Source organism: Protomyctophum parallelum (genome assembly GCF_964188405.1).
Source record: "Protomyctophum parallelum genome assembly, chromosome: 1".
Taxonomy (NCBI): Eukaryota; Metazoa; Chordata; class Actinopteri; order Myctophiformes; family Myctophidae; genus Protomyctophum; species Protomyctophum parallelum.
The window spans coordinates 40416910-40436424 of NC_139697.1; the positions used below are offsets into that span (position 1 = coordinate 40416910).

Here is a 19515-nt window from a genome sequence, read left to right on the forward strand (position 1 = left end):
TCGTAGCGTTGTGAGCTGTAGATCTGCTATTTTCGGAAAAGAGGTTTGAAAAGAAAACATGCATTTACACAACACTGATTACAGTCTATAAAATCTATGACATTTTTTTTTATCTGCTACACAATTGTATGCAATGCTTCATCTCTCTCTCTTTCTATCTCTCAGCTAGGGGGACAATGGGCTGGATTTATTTTAAGACCCCTGGACTAGAAGAAAGGGTCTTCACTGTAATGTGTTTTAACCCACAGCTACAAGCAGCAGCCCCTGCTCCTGATCTCTCTAGATGGCCTGAGGGCAGAATACCAACAGACATGGAGCAAACTCATCCCTGTTCTGGACAAGCTCAGTCAGTGGCAACTTCTACCTTTGTTGTTTGTCTGAATTCCTACTTTCAAACAGAACATGTGTGCTCTGGGCCTACTGTACAAATAGAAAGTGTTGACATTTTTAAGTAATCATTTTGCTGATTAAGAATTGATACCCAGAAACCTCCAAAACGTTAAATAGGGCCCGAGACCTACAGTATAGCGCAAGCAACTTATTCAACCTCCAAGTTACATTTCCTACCATAGACAGCCCTCTTTGTGAGACAGAAATGTTGAATCTGTATTAATAATTAAAAATGGTTTTGGGGAGAGCTCGTTTTAAATCCCTCAACGGCTGGCACATGTGCAATTTCAACAGGTTATACACATTACGATGAGTGATTTAAAACGAGCGCTCCCCAAAACCACTTTACTTACACGCCTGGTTAAAATGAGAACACAGGTTATGCAGATGTAAAACACAGCAAAAGAACGACGAGTTTATTCACAGAGATTTCATAACATGACAATGTTATGATTTTTGTGAAACAAATTGGCTTTACAGAGACAATGAAGATAACCCAAGTAGAGGTGCAATATTTATTTTGTTTTATACAATATTGATCTTTTCTGTCTCATGAGTGCTATCAGTGGATGGAATTGCAACTTATACTGTATAAAGTTGCTTACGACTAGCCGGGAGCCCGAGACCAAGGGTTCATTGAACTTTGTGGCACAGTAGGAGGTCATAATTATTCATTAATGAGTTGAATATATATGAATATACCATAAAGGAGATCTTAACAAAATAAACAGCTGTGTTATCATGCTCTTCAGAACCTACCCATTCAGGACCGGAACCCCTTTTGGGGTTCTTGTTGTCGTCTACAATATATAGCAAAAATCGGCCTGCAGTCCTAAATGGGAGCCAACCAGCAAAATGGGAAACAGGCCGTTTTCAGCCTGCAGTCTCAGGTCACAAGTCTTGTGTCACAATATTTAGCACTAGAAATGAACTTTAAAAGTTATTTATAGAAAGCAGTTCTGACCAGAGCCACTAACTAATTAACTTATTACTAGCTCCCCTTGTCACTATTCACTGCATTGTTCTGCCCCCTGTACTATGTTTACTTGTTTTTGTATTGTATGTTTTTGTATGGATAGCCTTTTTACCACTTTTAAGAGCCTGCTCAGGGACTATACAGATGAAAATTAGCCTATGGCTAACTCTGGCCCATTTACATGGATTTGCAAAATGACGTGTTGATTAATGTGCATTGTCCCTGTTAAATAAATAAACGATAAACTATACACAGACAAATCCAGGGTCCACTAAATAGAAGAATAGAGTCTGTGACACACATGCACACTGGTGAGTGATGCTGAAAAAGCTCGATCATGTGAAGAGATTCTGGACAATCCAGACATTGTAATCAACACTCCAGTGAAATCTCTTTCCACATGTGCTACACATCAGTGCAGCTCAGTGTTGTTGGTAATCAACTCTGTGGTGAGTACTGAGTAATGAAAGCATCACAGGATGAAACACATATGGCCACTTATTTTTGATTGGGTTAGTCCTTTGTTAACAAATTATCACTTTGTTTTGTTCGTTATGGGAATATTTACCGTACCCAAAAAATAAATACCATGGAAAGTTGAGAGAAGCCTCACAAACATGCATGCACACCATGGAAGCTGTAAACACTGGTCATTACAGGCAGGCAGGCAGGCAGGCAGGCAGGCAGACAGACAGACAGATACGTATAAAGGCATAAAAATACTTAAAAGTAAGTATCCTAATTATATGAATTGCATAAGGTGCCACTATGAATCAATTCACAATTCCTGTCAGTGTTTAGAGTTGATTTTGTCTCCTTATCCGAAAATAGCAGCTCTACAACCTCAAAATTCACAGAATTCAGGCTTTACAGTTACTCTGCTACTCTATTATTACACAGTTTGCAGTGGTTTCCAAACAGTGTGGCGAGGTAGTCCAGGTCTTCTTGGGATTATTGGCCTATTGCAATAGGCCAAAAAGGTTATTAATAATTACAAAAGGTTATTAATATTTTTTTAATTGACTATATCAGTACTTTATATGTGCACTCATTTACAACGATATTTCTACACCCTACACTGCACTTTCAACGTGGCATCCCTATTATGGGCAAGTCACTATATACAGAAATTCTTATGTTATATTACAATATTTTTACATTCATTTATTTTCACAAATTAAAAACAAAATAGCTAAAACGTTGTCAGGGAGCAAAGCGATAACTTGTAGATCGAGTATTTTTGCTATGATACATGGGTGTACCTTGAGGTTCTTACTTTCCCATTGGTGTGCCAATTGGGCACAAAAGGTTTGAAAACCATCGGTGTACTGTTCACCTCCAGTGGACCTTCCTGGGGCTGAGTATACCTTGTTCATGAGTTAGCGCCTGCATATGTTGTTGTGTTAGTTTAGTTAAAGGTCAACTGTGTAACCTTTAGCCAAATGTTTATGTGTATGTATATAAATACTGGACTGGGGGGTGAGGTGACGGAATGGGGTTGGGTGGGCCAGTGGGGGACCCTCAGCAGGGACCATAGCTGGGGGGAAACCCCCCGAATGCCTCACCACGTTCGTGGGTCTCCACTGCGATCGCAGGGAATGTGTTTAACAACATACTTTCCCTGTTTGTACACACCCACCAGAAGTCTTACATAGTCGAGCCTTTAAACTAACACGGAGGATTTGGCTGTATAGACAACATGAATGAGTCACGGGCTCATTCACGCAAGTGAATGACGCATGTATGAATCGCAGGACGTAGATAATCACTAATAATTTTGTTTGTCACTATATTGATTTTTTTTTTAAATCTCTTCCTCCCCATACAGGCAAATGTGGCACATCTGCTCCTTACATGCAACCAGCATTTCCGAGCAAGACCTTCCCAAACCACTATACCATTGTTACAGTAAGCAATTCAGAACACACCCTCTCAAAATAATTGAAATGATCCAAAATAAGGGACTCATATGAGATCAATGGCTGAGTCATACATAGGCCTACTTTAAAACACAAGACCCTTCTGTTTTCCGCTGCCTTTGATTGAATTATATTTATATTTATATTTTTCTCTCGCTCTCTTTTCTTTTCTCCTCTGCACTGTATACTGTATCTATACATTTTTACTTATCTTTTTAAATGCATCCTAATGAATGATTTATAATTGTATTATTATGTTTTGTGTAAAGCACATTGAATGTGCTATACAAATATAATTGCCTATTGCCTTGCCTTACAGGCAGAAATGTCATGTCTTTAGAATTAAATTCCAGTTTGAGGGGTACAATGAGTAAACACTTAGTTGAACTTACCCTAGCGTCCCTATTCTGGGAGTGAGCATTCGTAAAAAAATAGCCAATCCTCAAGCTTGCGACGCCTTATGTGTTATGAGCTTGTAGATTGTCTATTTTTGATTACAAGATTTGGTGTAGATGGAAAGACTATAGCAGACCTAGCATAGAGCCCTTCATGGGGGATGATAGATAATTTGGTATATATTTTATGGGTGAATGGTCCTTTTGACCTTTTGACCCTTTTAATCTGGTTGCCCTGTGTAGTGACTTCACGCTGTCTTTTGGCGTTTAGTTAGGGTGAATTATTGTTGCACTGTCTGTCTAGAACCCTGCATGTAACCGACCTTGGAAGGCCATGCAGGCATTCTCTTATCAGCCTCGCCATGGCTGAGACTGACAATTTATCCTTTAAAGCCGAGCCAACCTCTGTGCTCTTCTGGTTTGGGGTTTTTCCATCCAGTGTTTTTCCATCAAGTGCCCAAAACTACATACATTGAGTAAGTTGCTCCTCGGTCTTGCCACGTCGGCTTTGTACCATTCTCCATTTTGTATTGATGAAGTATATATACTGGCTCCCATTTTGGGAGACAGTAGAGAGAAACCAACCACCAACCAGACCGCTCTTGGGGTCTGGTGTAATGTGATTGTAAATTATTATGCAGTGTATGTGAATTCTTGTTCTGTTCTCTCTGAAGCTATATATAAAAATGACTAAAAGCCTCATTTTGATATGGACGTCTCTCCTTGGGTGTACTCAGGTAACATTTTGGTTATTAGGTAATCCTCCTGAATGTAACAGTGTTCATATTGGCTATTTACTTAAAGTATCCTGGTAAAAGCTAAAGTTAAGTATCTATTGTAATGGGATTACCTCCTAAAGTATTCTGAGAGTTCCGGCGCATTTTGGCTCTGCTCCGGAGCGCTCTCAGCTTCTAGCCCTCTGCTATCGAAGGTTTCCAGTGATCATTCTTAGTCTTTATAGTAATTATACAGTCCTTTCTAAGTTATCATTATTAAAGATGGATTCTATTTAAATGTATCCATCAGGGGATCCAATCAACTAACTGTAAGTGATTAAGCCTGTGGCTAATGGGAGTCATTTTCCTCCTCTCCTCTCCTCCATCATTCCACAGGGTCTTTACCCAGAATCCAATGGTTTGATTGACAACATTATGTACGACCCGGTGTTTGATGCTGTCTTCAGTCTGTCCAACTCAGAGAAGGACGAACCTCGCTGGTACCACGGACAGCCTGTAAGCCTGACTATCTCTGCTATAGGAATCAATACAGCCTCCAGATTTTGCATCTACTGTATAGGCAGCACAGATAGCTACATAGCACAAACTTTTAATGTGTATAATTGGAAGCCTATAGCCACATACACTCAGTACAGTTGGAGTAACTTGATAGACCAAATAGACTGCTTGCATGGGGTAAAGGCTGCTTTACCCCATGGGGTAAATTCAACATCAGCAAAGTCTCAAAGACACAATATTTAATATATTGAGCTATCAATGAGCCAATGATGACTTTCTATTAGGTATAGTCACTATATTTTGGAAGAAGTTGCTCATACAGTGTATGCTCTCATGTACCTCGTTGTAGATTTGGCACTCAGCCAAGTACCAGGGGCTGAAGACAGGGACCTTCTTCTGGCCAGGGTCAGACGTCAACATCAGTGGCAGCTTCCCTGACATCTATCAGAATTATGATGGGTGAGGAACTGAAAAGAGTGTCACCAAGGCCTCATTCACACGTATCAAACACCAATCAAGCAAATGTTTGGTCGTTCTTTTAGGATACCACAATGCTTTTCCAATGGAGTCACATGGTTTGACCAAACAGTTTTGTTTAATGGGGGGGAGGGGCAGAACACCACCAGCAATCAGCAATCAAAATGTGACATGGGACTGACATGGGACTGACGATTTCGTATTCGAGGATACTGGCATAATAATAATTATTTCCAAGTCTCTACCATTACCATACATGGCCAGATACTGATTAGCCCACATGTTTACATAAAAACAAAATACTGTTTGAGTTGTGATCATGTAAAAATAATAAAATATAGTTATATACAGTAGTAGTTATCATTACTAAATGGACCGATCGCTGTCTGTCTGTCTGTCCACTTCCGGGTCACCAGTGAAAGGGTCACCAGTGAAATGCATGTTGGGACGGACACAGATTAATACTGGGACACACTTTTCCGCGTAACAGACCCACACGGGGAAAACCCTGATACTACTAGCTACTCTTGCGTCAGTCGACAGAACTTCTTCTTTGGGGAAGCATCGCGGCCAACGCGGGGGTTGGCCAGCTCTGACATTTGGAAGGGGGCATGTTAACGTCAACACACGCGCTGTTTCGACACCCCACTGTCCCTCCTCAACCACCGTGCCATATAGGCTACATGCACGCTGAAAGCCTGGACACTGACTACGACAGGTTACAGCCCTGCGCGGGTACTATACTGATTAACATAATGGTGAGGACAGCTCTAATATATATATATATATATATATACCCTAATATATATATATATATATATATATATATATATATATATATAATTATATATATATATAATTATATATATATATATATATTTATTTTGTAGTTAGATGAAAGAGTGTATATTCATATCATTATCATTGATTCAAATGTTTTATAATTTGCAACAATGATGATGAAGTGCTGTTTCGGCATAGGTTTACGTTCATACTTTTATATAAATACTTTCTTTGATTGTAGTAAAATACCATTTGAGGAGAGGGTGTCTACTCTTCTGAAGTGGATGCAGCTGCCAGAAGACCAAAGGTATGTTCCCTGGAATCCTGCACCTGGCAGGATCTCACTCTCACTAAAATTAAATGAATTCTTCTTGATCCCTTCTTCTTGTCAGACTGGCACTTCCTTTTTGGAAATGTAGTCTGATATGTTTAATATTTACGTTTGATAATATCACAAATTAATTACCACATTGCTCATGTTAATCACATTAACCCTATTATTAGTTTTCACAAGTGTAATTCCTTTTTCAAAGCTACAACTGTGTAATCATAGTGTGTCACCACACCACAGGCCGGATTTCTACACCCTTTATCTGGAGGAGCCTGATAAATCTGGACACAACTATGGTCCTGTCAGTGGAGGGGTAAGCTCACTGTCTGAATGACAAAATGAATAACTGAATAACCAAGTGAGTTAGGGACTGATGGAGGGAGGGAGTGAGTAAGGGAGGGAGTAGGGGACTAAGGGAGTGAGTGAGGGAGTGAGTCAGTGAAAAAGGTAGGATATTGTATGCATATATATATATATATATATATATATATATGATATATTTTTGGCTTTTTTTCTGATTTTATTGATGAAAGTAGACTGACAGGAAATGAGGAGAGAGATGGGGGGGGGAGACACGCGGCAAAGGCCGTCAGGCTGGCTCAGCAGCCTATAGGTGCCATGACGGTTGAGCTAACCCCACAGTTTATTTAAACACACACAAATAATCAAGTGAAGAAAAATACGCACATGATAAATTGCTCTCCTGTCTTTTTTATTTATTTAACCAAAGGCGAACAAACTTTTGCCCATGTAGGGCTTCATCAACTTGATGATTTTCTTCAGTGAGTCAGTGCTCCAAAATGGAGTGTTCAAAATAAATGATAATAATGAATATAAGCATCTGGTTAACTTCCAGTGGATCCTTAATTGTCTTGGCTTGTCGTCTTTTCTCCTCTCTTGTTCTGGTATTTCTCTTGAGCTTTCACCACCTGTACAAACAAGCCCCTCTCTCGCTCTCCACTCTTTTCATCCTTACTTTTAACTTGCATATCTTAATCTACCACTGTTGGCTGGCACCATTTGCTCCAGCCTTGCTATGCTGGTATTAACATTTCACTGCCATTATACCATCAGCCGTGCTAATGGGTAATGGCATACATTATTAAATGGTAAAATAAATGGTATATGATGCATTTTTATAGTGCCTTCATCCAAGTTGCTTTACATAGATATGCACATTACATTCTTCACACACATTCATAACCATGCAACGTAGTCATCGGGAGCAGTTAGGGTTTCAGTGTCCTGCTCAAGGACACTCTGGGGGAGCCCATAGGAACAATAAATCCTTAAATTATTAAGAAGAAACCTATCAACTATGATGAATTATTTCCGAGGTAGGCTGTGCAGTAATTGTTGTGGAGTAGTTTGGACTTGGCAATGGTTTGAATTCCAGTTAGTAATTAATAATTTCATTGTCATAAAGATGAACATTGTGTGCAATTGTAGGGATCAAGCTATGGGCTATTGTAACTCAGAATTGACCTTTTTACTATAATTTCACAACGGTCCATTTACTTACCATTGTGATGTTTTTCTGGGAAAAGCGTGCATGGGACTTGGATCCTGAGGTCATGGAAATAAGCACACATCTTGTAAACTTTGACTAACCTTTGTTCACCATGCAGTGTGTCTATGTTTTTATTATGGTCTATATTTCCTTATCTAAAGGGAGTAGGAAGCAACATACCAATTTACAGTAGGCAGTATAGCAGTGATATCAGATATTACAATGAATTAAGATGTGATGTGTTTTCTTCCAGCTGATAGAGGGCCTGCAGGGTGTGGATAGGATCATGGGTCAGCTCATGAATGGTCTCAAACAGATTAATCTACACCACTGTCTCAACATCATCATAGTTGCAGACCATGGTAGGTTGTGTACTACATACTGTACATTGTACATGCATAAATACAGTACATATCATATTATTTCGACGCTCGACAAAGCCACCATGGTGGATTTGAACCCATATCCTCCATGGTGGTGGGCAGGTACTTTAACATGTGCGCCACCTGAGTGCAATATAGTAGGGCTACTTTTTAAATCCCCAAAAAACTTTGCAAATCCCTTCACACAGCATTATAAAAAACAACATAAGAAATGTGGGAGAAAAAACAATAAAAGGATAAAGATCTCTAGACAACATGAAAAAGAATAAAAGTATACAAGAGTGCAATAAACTATAAAACAACATGAAAAGAGAAAAACAACAGATTAAATCTTGTAGTAAAAGCAAGTCTATAAAATATTATAGATAGATGTGAAGCGTATCGATCTTGCAATACCAAGAATCGATTGTATCGATACTAAGAAGATGTGCTTTGTATTTTGCAACATTAAAAACAAGGAAGAGGGGTTAAATTACTAGTTTGTCTACATGTGGTAAAATAAAATGTCTATGTATTTGCCAGTGAATCATAACACCAATAAACAGCATTCAAAAAACAATATCCTTAATAACTTATGTTCTCTTAAAAGACAAATCCTGCACTGTCCATGGATACTTTTCCTTTGTATAAAATCTATGAAAGTATTCAATCTGCAACACTATTTTACACAATTATGTAGTCATTGTAGTGGGGGTCCCTGCTTTGATGTCTCTCTTGGCAAAGTGGTCCTCGAACTGAAACATTTATGAAAAGACCCCTGCCATACAGCATATATGTAACGTTCTGCAGGTATGGAGGACACTAGTTGTGACAGGAAGGAGGTTCTCCAGGACATGGTGGGCAGTATCCAGAAGTACTGGGTGACCGAGGGACCATTTGGACGCATCAGAGCCAAGGATAAAGACACCGTCTGTGAGTCTGTGGAAGTCACTGTCAAATTATAAATTCAGGTCACTTTAATAAATTAATCTGACATAAACTAACTCTGAGGACTTTACAGAGTTACGAAAGTAAACACCTGACCCATTTCTGGATTTCTTGTCTGTTGTCTGTCTGTCTGTCTGTCTGTCTGTCTGTCTGTCTGTCTGTCTGTCTGTCTGTCTGTCTGTCTGTCTGTGTGTGTGTGTGTGTTGGCGATTGATGGATTAACCGTCCGTAGTAAATGGGATAATAACAGTTGACGATGTTCTGGCCCAGACTATTATCATTGGTATGAACATCCTAGGTAGCTAGATTTGGTGCCTTCATGTTGCAAAAACACAAAAACAAATCACTGACTTTGGCTGTCTTTCCCTTTTTGGCAGTGGACTCTGTTGGACTGGTGGCCAACATGACTGTAAGTAGATTGACATCTCCTCTGCTTTGACCATGTGCAATGAAATCTATTTCACCTCTATTTCCAGTTCTCCTAAAGTGCTACTGTGCATTTTCTGTAACTTTAACACAACAAACAAGGTTGACGACAGTACTAAACAAGATTTCAGCGAAGCAAATGTAATGATTAAACCAGAATATTTCATATTTATGTTTTAGCACTTTATAAAAATATCATATATAAATGTATAGATCAAAGAAGACCCTTTGAATCATTAACACCTTCACTCATTTAAATAATGATATTGCAATGAAATACAAAGGTGATCCAGTTATGCGTGTATTCATTTGTTCTTTGGTTGTCCACACAAATTGTGTGGACAATGAAAAAAAAGTGTTTTTCAAGTGTTCTATATTAATGTTCATTCCAGTGTAAGAAGCCAGACCAGAAGATCAAGCCCTACCTGAAGACCAACCTGCCAAAGCGCTTACACTTTGCAAACAGCCGACGCATAGAAGACGTCAATATTATGGTCACTCCAAAATGGCTGTTTGAGAGGTACAGTGGTAGCCGCCCATCCCCAGCTGTTAATACATCAATCTGACATGGGATAATTCTCAGTACCTTGTAAAATCCGGAATGTTAATATCAATCAATATATTGACCAATTAGGCATTTAGCAGACGTTTGCCCCAGAATAGGGACATGGTTCAAGTGTTAATTGTCCTGTGTGGCACTTACATACTGTGTACATGTTCAAATGCAAACATGCCAGATGAAATGTAATCAATACGATATTATACTACACCATTTGCACACTTCCTCAGTTACAGCACATAAAGTTGAAAATCATGGTTCTTTTCAAAAATGACGAAACTGTCACAGTACTACATGCCATCATATTGATGATTGGTTGCACGTCATTCCTGCAGAACATAAACTTGTCCAACGGTCTACATGGTCGGATTTATTTCTCTGTCTTGATTCTTTGTCTTACAAAGATACCCGGGTTCTACGACATTCTGCTCTGGTGGGGCTCATGGATATGACAATGATGCTGACAGCATGCATGTAAGCATTTGTACATTTCTTTATCTTCTGGCCTCAGCTCAGAAATGAGTACTATAGCCTAAATTATCCTAAATTCATTATTTCAAAAATAAACAAAAATAGATCACACATGATCACTGACATTGTGCAATGCATGGGAATTGCATATATCTACTTTTGTATTTAATCAGTTCATTTCTTACGCTTTTATTGTTATTTCCAGGCCATGTTCCTCAGTTATGGCCCTAAGTTTCTGGCTAAAAGTGAGGTTGAGCCCTTCGCCAACATTGAACTCTACAACCTCATGTGTGGTGAGTAGTTCTCCATTTAGTTGATTGGAAATGTTGGAGAACAATGTACTGCACAATTAAATTCAATTTAAATTTAATGCTATTATAGTGCCAAATCACAGTTGTCTCATGACACTTTACACATAGAGAGACCCGACATTGTCCCACCCTTGCGACAGTGGCAAAGGAAAACTTCCCCTTAAATGTGAGAAACGTCAGGCAAATCACAGGCTCAAGAGAGACAGAAAGCGAAACAGAGAGGGATATACAAGTATAAACAAGTAGTAGCAATAATAGTGTAAGATAGTATATAATTTTATAATATAGTATAACAATAATGCTAGACTCCATAAGCTATGAGCTGTGGGAGTGTGGGGCTGGGCGTTACTGGAAAAAAGAGGATTTGGCTTTCCCTGGAAGAATGATAAACATTTACATTTACAGTCCAAAAAAAGGGTTTATTTTCCCTGCATGCGCCTGGGGCTCTGACTCTTTAGAACATCACTGTCTTCTTTTACGTATCTATCTTCTGTAAATAAAAACGTTGAGCTGATCTATGTCGCTCACATCCAGATGTGCTGGGTATCTCCCCTGCTGACAACAATGGTACCCACGGGAGTATGAACCACTTACTGAGGCAGCCCTTCCATGACCCCAGCCACCCTGCAGAACAAAGCCACCCAGGACGCTGTCCTCTGCTGTCCCTGGACCCAGCAGACGATCTGACCTGCTCCTGTCCCGCTTTGGTATGTACGGTCTCTAGGTTGTCCTCAGACCAGCCCTCCATCGTCGCTTCCAGAAGTAGTTTGGTCAAATACTGCATTCATTGGTAATGGACTGGTATTACATTTGATTGCCATCTACAAAGCGGAGACGCGTCTTTTTTGTTGTTTCTTTGAGTTGAACTTGGGGTTCAGGAACGCTCCTCCAAAAACCTGAGGTGCGTATATACGTAAAGCCCAAACCACACCAAAGGGTCAAGTCGGGATGAGATGGTTTTTAAGGCTCAACCACACCAATGCAACTCATTGAGTTGCATTGGTGTGGTTGAACTTAAAACGGTTTTGTCCCAAGGAGTCCCTACTGGTGTGGTTTGGGCTTAAGAGTGCAATCATGTGAGGTGCGCTGCAATGAAAAAGCTCTGAGCAAAAAGCTGTGAGTCACATTGATAACATGCAGCCAGTTGCTAAAACACTTCCTTGCTGAACGTTGCCTAAGGGTGTAATCTCCATACACCTGCAGTCAAACATATCAACAGTTCCTCTATTACCGGTAAATTTCTCTTTTTTGAGTGGTGCAACCACTCCAAGGAACAGCAAGGAACAGTAATGTCCCTATGTTTAGAGTACCAGTAGGGGCAAAAGTGGCGCTGTTGTGCTAGAAACAGAGAGAGAGATAGTGTTGCACTGTTGCCTAATTACAATGAGAGAGAGAGAGAGAGAGAGAGAGAGGTGTCTGCTAATTCCCCCACACAATAACTGTAATTTCTCGAACGGACGCGGGGCGGCTCGCCGGAACCGGGGCCGGCACCCTGGGCGTGTTCCTGTGAGGCTGGAAGTTCCGGGCCCCCCACACCCCCACACGGAGTTGCACCACTCAGTTCACACGGGTGTGATTTTTTTATCCTGTAATCGGGTGTCCTCGGCATGAACCCCTCTGTGTTTTAACAGGCTGCTGTGATTATTGTTTACAGACCTGTTTCCATTGCCTCATCTTGGCATGTATAAAGTACAAAAACAAGCGCATAGGCTCACTCTATTTCATACATAGTCAGCATCCTTTCCAACAACATTATATAGGCTACCTCACACGTTGTTGCATATCCATCCGTCTATTTTTTATTTTTTACCTATTTTTAAACAGTGTTTCAAAAATGTAAAGCTAGTCCAAAGTTAGTTCAGCCATCTGCAAATATGTTTGTGTCTGACTGTACGTAACATTATGCCATGATTCTGCATGGCATGTGTCCCTTCAACAATCACTTCAAGATAATTCAACACTAGATAATGGGGCATAACGCCCTACAATAGCCATGTGACATCATGCTGCTGTAAAATGGTGTGGGGTTTCCTACACTCCCTTTTGATAAGGAAGCACACATGCATGCATGCATTGCACGCACGCACGCACGCACGCACACACACACACACACACACACACACACACACACACACACACACACACACACACACACACACACACACACACACACACACACACACACACACACACACACACACACACACACACACACACACACACACACACACACACTACAGTAGGGCAGAAATGGGTGAGCTGAGCTGTGTCATACTCTCATAACTCCACACAGTAAAATACTGTGTAGAGTTAGTTTAGGCAGTGTACAACAGGAAAAACTAACTAGGCCTATGAGTATTTTACTCATATTATCCCCGTATTGAGGTCATGCATTATACAGATTGCATTAAACAGACTTGTTTTTCTTTCCCCCTCAGAGTGGGAATGCCATCAACAACCGTCTGAATCTGACAGCAGAAGATGGTAAGGCAAGCTGACTGACAGGACTTCAAATGAAATATAGAGTGCACATTTTTCACACCTGTTATTAATCTGATAAAGTGAAGCTTTCAAGTGAGCTTTCAAAATAATCACCTGGATTTCCTTTTTTTTACTTCCTGTTAATTTTGGTTACCCTGTGACCTTCCCTCACCATTATCAGTGAGACACTGAACCCCTAACTGTTCCCGATGAGCACGTTGGTGTATTGCATTTTTGCAATATCTCGTTCAAACGAGTTATTAACTTGAACAAACAAGATCTTTACGAGATATTATCTTGTTCAAACGAGATAATATCTTCTTACTTTGGCCACTCAGGGACTCCGTACATTTGTGTTTTTCTCCTAACCTTTTCCTGGTGACAAATGACAAATGTTCACCCCGCGGATAGACTGTATCATATTTATTTTATCCCAGCTAATGTTTGGAACCATTGATCTTCTATTGTGTACATAATATAGTAGTGATATATGTGACTAATTTCTTTTTTTTTTTTAAGATATTTTTTTGTGGTTTACGCCTTTATTGATTTTTTAAGGGATAGAAAGTAGGCTGACAGGAAACGGGAGAGAGATGGGGGGATGACATGCGGTAAAGGCCGTGTCGGGTCCGGGAGTCGAACCCGCGGCACACCGCGACTGGATCACCAGTCCGGTGCCCAGACCGTTACGCTACGGCCTGGGCCGATATGTGACTAAATTTGACTGAGGGACTGCCATTGGATTAATTAGAATTTGTTTTTCTCATGTCATATGAAAGCAGGGAATCATAGCTTCAAATAGATATATTGGTTGTTCAGTTTGACCCACCAGTTTTGGAGATAGCCTATGGCTTATAGAGTAATGTCTTGCAGAGAAACAGCAAGTTGAGAAAACAGGCTTGAAACGTTCACTTCTGTGGTCTCTAACATTACACCTAGCTACATGTTTAAGCATTTATTTCATATTTACATGTCCATTTCAGCTCTGACACTTATTTCAGACAATGCTCTAGTATGTGAAGAGTTGACTCAAATCTGGTCACATATGTTCTATTCTTACAAACAAAACCCTACAGGTGTTGACTGTCTGATGTGGAATCGAATCGAATAAATAAACATAGTGGATTGGAGTACAAAAAAATCACACCCGTGTGAAGTGAGGGGCGCTCTTATCATCGTACATCATCATGACATAAAATAGACACTATATTTGCTGAGACACATTTTCCATTCATTGTCAATGGGAATTTAATGTTTGTGTAAGACAAAAATCTACACTAATAGCTGAATATAGGAGCTAACACCCCTCAAAAATAAGATCAGAGTACATTATTATTTTCCAAATCCAAGAGTAGAGAAAACTCAGCAAAGTCTCCATTATTATGCAACCAAACATCTAAGTATTTCCCAAAAATGCATATATTAATACGGCTCCACTCTATCCAGAGATGTCTGTGGAGAAGAGGCATACATTGTGGGGGCGACCCAGGATGCTGCAGCCTGCAGAGAGCTACTGCCTGCTCTACCACCACGGCTTCCTCAGTGCCTACAGCAACAGGACCATGATGCCCCTGTGGAGCTCCTTCACGCTGGACAAACCGGTGAGGGGGGGCTGCCTATTGTGCCCTGCAGCAGTTTGTTGTTATGACCAAAAATGTTTTAATTGCCCCTGCATGCGTTCTCTTTTTTTGAAATACCTGTCCAAAAAGTGACAAATGCCCTATACCTACAGTATAGTACCATTGACCGGAATTCCCCAGGGGTCTATTACCCTCCTATTCTCTATGTAGACCATCTTTTTTTAAAGATATATTTTTTGGCTTTTGCCTTTTTACTGATATAATCATATATGAAAGCAGACTCACAGGAAATGGGAAGAGAGATGGGGGGGTGACACGCAGTAAAGGCCGTCTGCATTGGGAGTCGAACCCCTGGCACATTGCCAGACTGGATTACCAGCCAGATAGCTACGCCAGCCAATGTACATCATCTTTTGACCGAAAACAGTTGATCTTTTTCTTTTTTTTTTTGAAATGTCCTTCCTGTTTGTAGCTGGACGTGGACCCATTTCCGGCAGTGTCTGGAGACTGTCTGAGGGCTGATGTCAGAGTTCCAGGAGACCAGAGTCCAAGATGTGACCAGTACGCTGCTGCTGGGAACCTGACCCGCTCCTTCCTCTACCCGCCCAGTACGGTCACGTACACAAACACACACATTATTTTGCGATATAGTTAATTGTTACGGAGAACCTGTGCTCCCTGCCAGGATTCTCAGTAATTCTTAGAGAAGCTCATCGAGTTCCATTGAAATTTTACTCAGAGGCCTTTTACTATACATGTAATCAGTAATCAGTAATCAGTATGTAATCAGTCATCAAAGCAGTCCATTCCAATGGTTCATCCAATTGGGCCAGACTGTGCCTGGCCCAAAGGCTAGGCTAATCACCATTTCTTCTTCCTTTCATCTATTTCTTGTATAGCTCTCCTATAATCATTGTGTCTGTAGTAGTCAGGGGATATTAAAAACATCTGGGAATAAATTCCTTACCAAGAAATGTCTTCACCTACAGTCATACACTGGTGAAGTGCAACATGACATTGTGATGACAGAAGCTAAATGGTACACCTTTATCCAAATTCACCGGTTCACACACCGATTGCAGAGGAAACAATGCAAGGCTCATTGGAAGCAGTTAGTTCAGTGTCTTGCTCAAGGACACTTCAACACTAAGTCAGGGGGAGCCAGGGATTGAACCATAGACTGTAAAAAATATGGACAAAGCGTTCCCCGGGTCTAACATGAACGTAAAATGAAGCCTGTAATAATATGCTAATTCCTGATGTAAGTCGCCATCTTTGGTACCAGCTGGCCATTGGCTGGCTCCGTTTTGTATACCAGCTGGTCATTGGCTGCCCAGACAACGAGGCGGGACTTCCCCCCTTCTTCTCCGTTGGTTTTTATTTTGACTCGAGTGGGTGGGGAATCCCGATCATAGACTGTAACGGTAGCCACGCCCCTCAGAACATACGCGACTTTAATTTTTAATTAATGGGACCATAATTTTCCAAAAAGAATATTCTGACATTAGAAATGAGACTTTAAACTAGTGACTGGAAGAAGAAAGTATTCATGACCATGTTTATTAAGGTAATACAGTCTAGGTGAAGTTGGGCCAAAATACATGGGCCTCTATGGAGCTATGGGGCTTTTTGGGTCCAGTCCAGCGCCACAACAGGCCATTATATGAACTACCGATTTCAAATGAGGCTTCACGAAATATCTGGCTGACTGCCCCCCTGGATTGAACCTTGAACCTTCCATTTCTCAAACGGCCACTCTACCTACTGAACCTCTACAGGGCCCTGAAACCGATTGATCGGTTGATTTGCATTATTAGGTAAATGCACAGCAGGTGTAATAATAATAAATTGCATTTTATAGTGCTTTTCTATGAACTACATGCCTACTCAAAGCGCTTACAAGGTTCATTCATTCATACATTGGAGGTGAAGCGGCGGTGTACTGTCAGTCACACCCAGTTCAGTCTAGCTTGGATTCAGCCCTGTAATTCCTTTGCTTGTGTACTTATGACATAATATGGTGTTATGGCGATTTACTGTATATGTAGTTGCACTGCACATACAAACAAGTATATCCCAGGCATGCTATAGGCCTACATACCTGTCTAGCTTCTCATTAATGGCTCATCTCATATAAATATCTGTATGATTGGCAGGCCTGAACAACACTGCAGAGGAGCAGTATGACGCACTGCTGGTGACTAATCTCGTCCCGATGTACCCCGAGTTCAAAAGTACGTGGTCCTGTGTGCCCAACTGCCAATTATCTTATTTATGTTATAATTGACTGGCTCGAGTCATATCGGCTCTACTTTACCTCTCCCTCTACTCACAGAGATCTGGGATTACTTCCATTCTACCTTGTTGAAGAAGTACGCCTCTCAGTATAATGGAGTGAATGTAGTGACGGGACCCGCCTTTGACTATAACTATGATGGACAGTATGACACTCCAGAACAGATACAGCAGTAAGTCATATAGGTGTTCATGTGAGTGTGCGCGCAGACAGACGCACATGTCATGATACTAGTTATGGGTACGTACTGTACGTGTCTTGGCTGTGTCCATGTGATGATCAAATCTGTGATGATGAGCTACAACCAATATTATCAATATTGTATTATGTGTCAGTCTGTCAGTCAAACAAAATATCTCAAGAACAGATGGGTGTATTTAGATAGATAGACCTGTATTGCACAACATACTGTAGATTTCCACTTCCTCAAAGTGATGATTAACTTTTGGATGAAAATGGTCAAATGTCAGGGTTCACCATCAAGGTCAACATTAAATAATTAGCCATATCCCTTGGAACGAACGGGCAATTGGAACAAAAATATTTAGGTTATGGGTGTGCATATCCAAGTGTGTTTTTTTAGGGGAGCATGATTATGAAATTATAACCGATATTTCAGAATATTTGCAGGGTCATATCTGCCGATACCGATTCTGACCGATTCCGACCACAATGGAATCAAGCCTAGGCCCTAGGGGCTTGGCCCAAAGCCTGCTAATAAAGTATTCAATCAATCAATCAATAAATATTCTCTTTACTTACATCTTATTTGATTTGGCTTTTGTTCTAGACTAGAGGTATACTAGACACTTTTGAAAAATGCCTCTGCTGCCTTCAAACATTTGAAATACAAAAAAAAAAGAAAAGAGCGACAGACAGGCAGACTGGCTGCTCTGTGAGTACAAAGCCTTTGACGGTCACATTAGTATTGCGTCATCAATATCTATGAAAATAATCTGGATTATTTTTAGACCGATCCGATATAGCATTTTTATGGCCGATTTCTATATGCTACCGATTATATTGTGCATCACTAGTGTTTTTTAATTCTTTCTGTTCCTGTTAAAGGTTTGTCTCAGGCACACGCATCCCCATCCCCACCCATTACTTTGTGGTGCTGACCAGCTGTAGAAACACAACTGAGCCTGTGCACAACTGTACCGGAGAGCTACAAACCATTTCCTTCCTGTTGCCTCACAGACCAGACAACTCCGAAAGCTGTATGGTAAGACCAGCGATGTCAAGTAACTATTAAGTATATTCTGAGGTATTCTTACGTCACCGGAGTTTTTCCAATTTGCATTACTTTTACTTCTACACCACTACATCTCAGAGGCAAATATTGTACTTTTTACAATTATTTGAAAGCCTTAGTTACTTTGTAGATTTTGATTATTATTACATTATTATAAGTTTATAACAACTTCAGACCTATATTCTTTGGCAATTCGAAAATAGCCGATATAGGCTACTTGTAGATCTGCTAATTTTTTAATATTTTTATAGATTTTATACATTTGAAAACTTGTGAAATGGGACATGAGTACTTTCTACTTTTCGTACTTTAAGTACATTTTGATGTCAATACTTTTGGACACAGACAATGTGTCCTCAAAACGCTCTCCCAGGAGAGCTCTCTAACTCAAATAAAAGTAGGGCGTTGTACCACAATTTGAAGGTTGTATTACTTAACAAAATAAATCCGTAGCAGTTGATTTCCCCCCCCCAATAGTAGCCTAAAAGTAAGCAGTCGGTTTGAGCCCCCCAACAACTGTGATACCAACCATTGAATTATTACCTGAATCAGCTGTAAGAGTAGTGGACTTGAGTCCCTACCAATCACAGTAATCATTTTGACATAGTCTAAAGTTCTGCTCTTTTTCTTTGACAGAGCAATGAGTCTGAATCTCTGTGGGTCGAAGACCGCATGTGGTTCCACCAATCACGAGTCAGAGATGTGGAATGGATCACAGGACTCGACTTCTACCAGGGTAGCACCCGTCCAATCCCAGAACTGCTACGGGTGAAGACCCGCCCCACTGCTGCCATTCACAGAAAACCTTGA

At 40.5% G+C, this 19515-nt stretch overlaps 1 protein-coding gene across 1 annotated transcript in view; it reads left to right on the top strand.

Moving 5' to 3' along the window:
- Positions 1–19515, top strand: part of LOC310870444 (venom phosphodiesterase CdcPDE) — a gene marked incomplete at both ends in the record, with an annotated part of 29406 nt that extends 9891 nt beyond the window's left edge. The window contains 20 exons of the mRNA XM_083781675.1: positions 249–346; positions 3195–3274; positions 4793–4912; positions 5265–5374; positions 6417–6482; positions 6747–6819; positions 8270–8378; positions 9189–9311; positions 9704–9735; positions 10145–10272; positions 10716–10785; positions 10988–11075; positions 11628–11800; positions 13532–13577; positions 15021–15175; positions 15627–15762; positions 17311–17388; positions 17490–17622; positions 18519–18675; positions 19342–19515. Coding sequence (XP_083637801.1) covers positions 249–346; positions 3195–3274; positions 4793–4912; positions 5265–5374; positions 6417–6482; positions 6747–6819; positions 8270–8378; positions 9189–9311; positions 9704–9735; positions 10145–10272; positions 10716–10785; positions 10988–11075; positions 11628–11800; positions 13532–13577; positions 15021–15175; positions 15627–15762; positions 17311–17388; positions 17490–17622; positions 18519–18675; positions 19342–19515 — 2149 coding nt within the window. The remainder of the gene's footprint in view (positions 1–248; positions 347–3194; positions 3275–4792; positions 4913–5264; positions 5375–6416; positions 6483–6746; positions 6820–8269; positions 8379–9188; positions 9312–9703; positions 9736–10144; positions 10273–10715; positions 10786–10987; positions 11076–11627; positions 11801–13531; positions 13578–15020; positions 15176–15626; positions 15763–17310; positions 17389–17489; positions 17623–18518; positions 18676–19341) is intronic.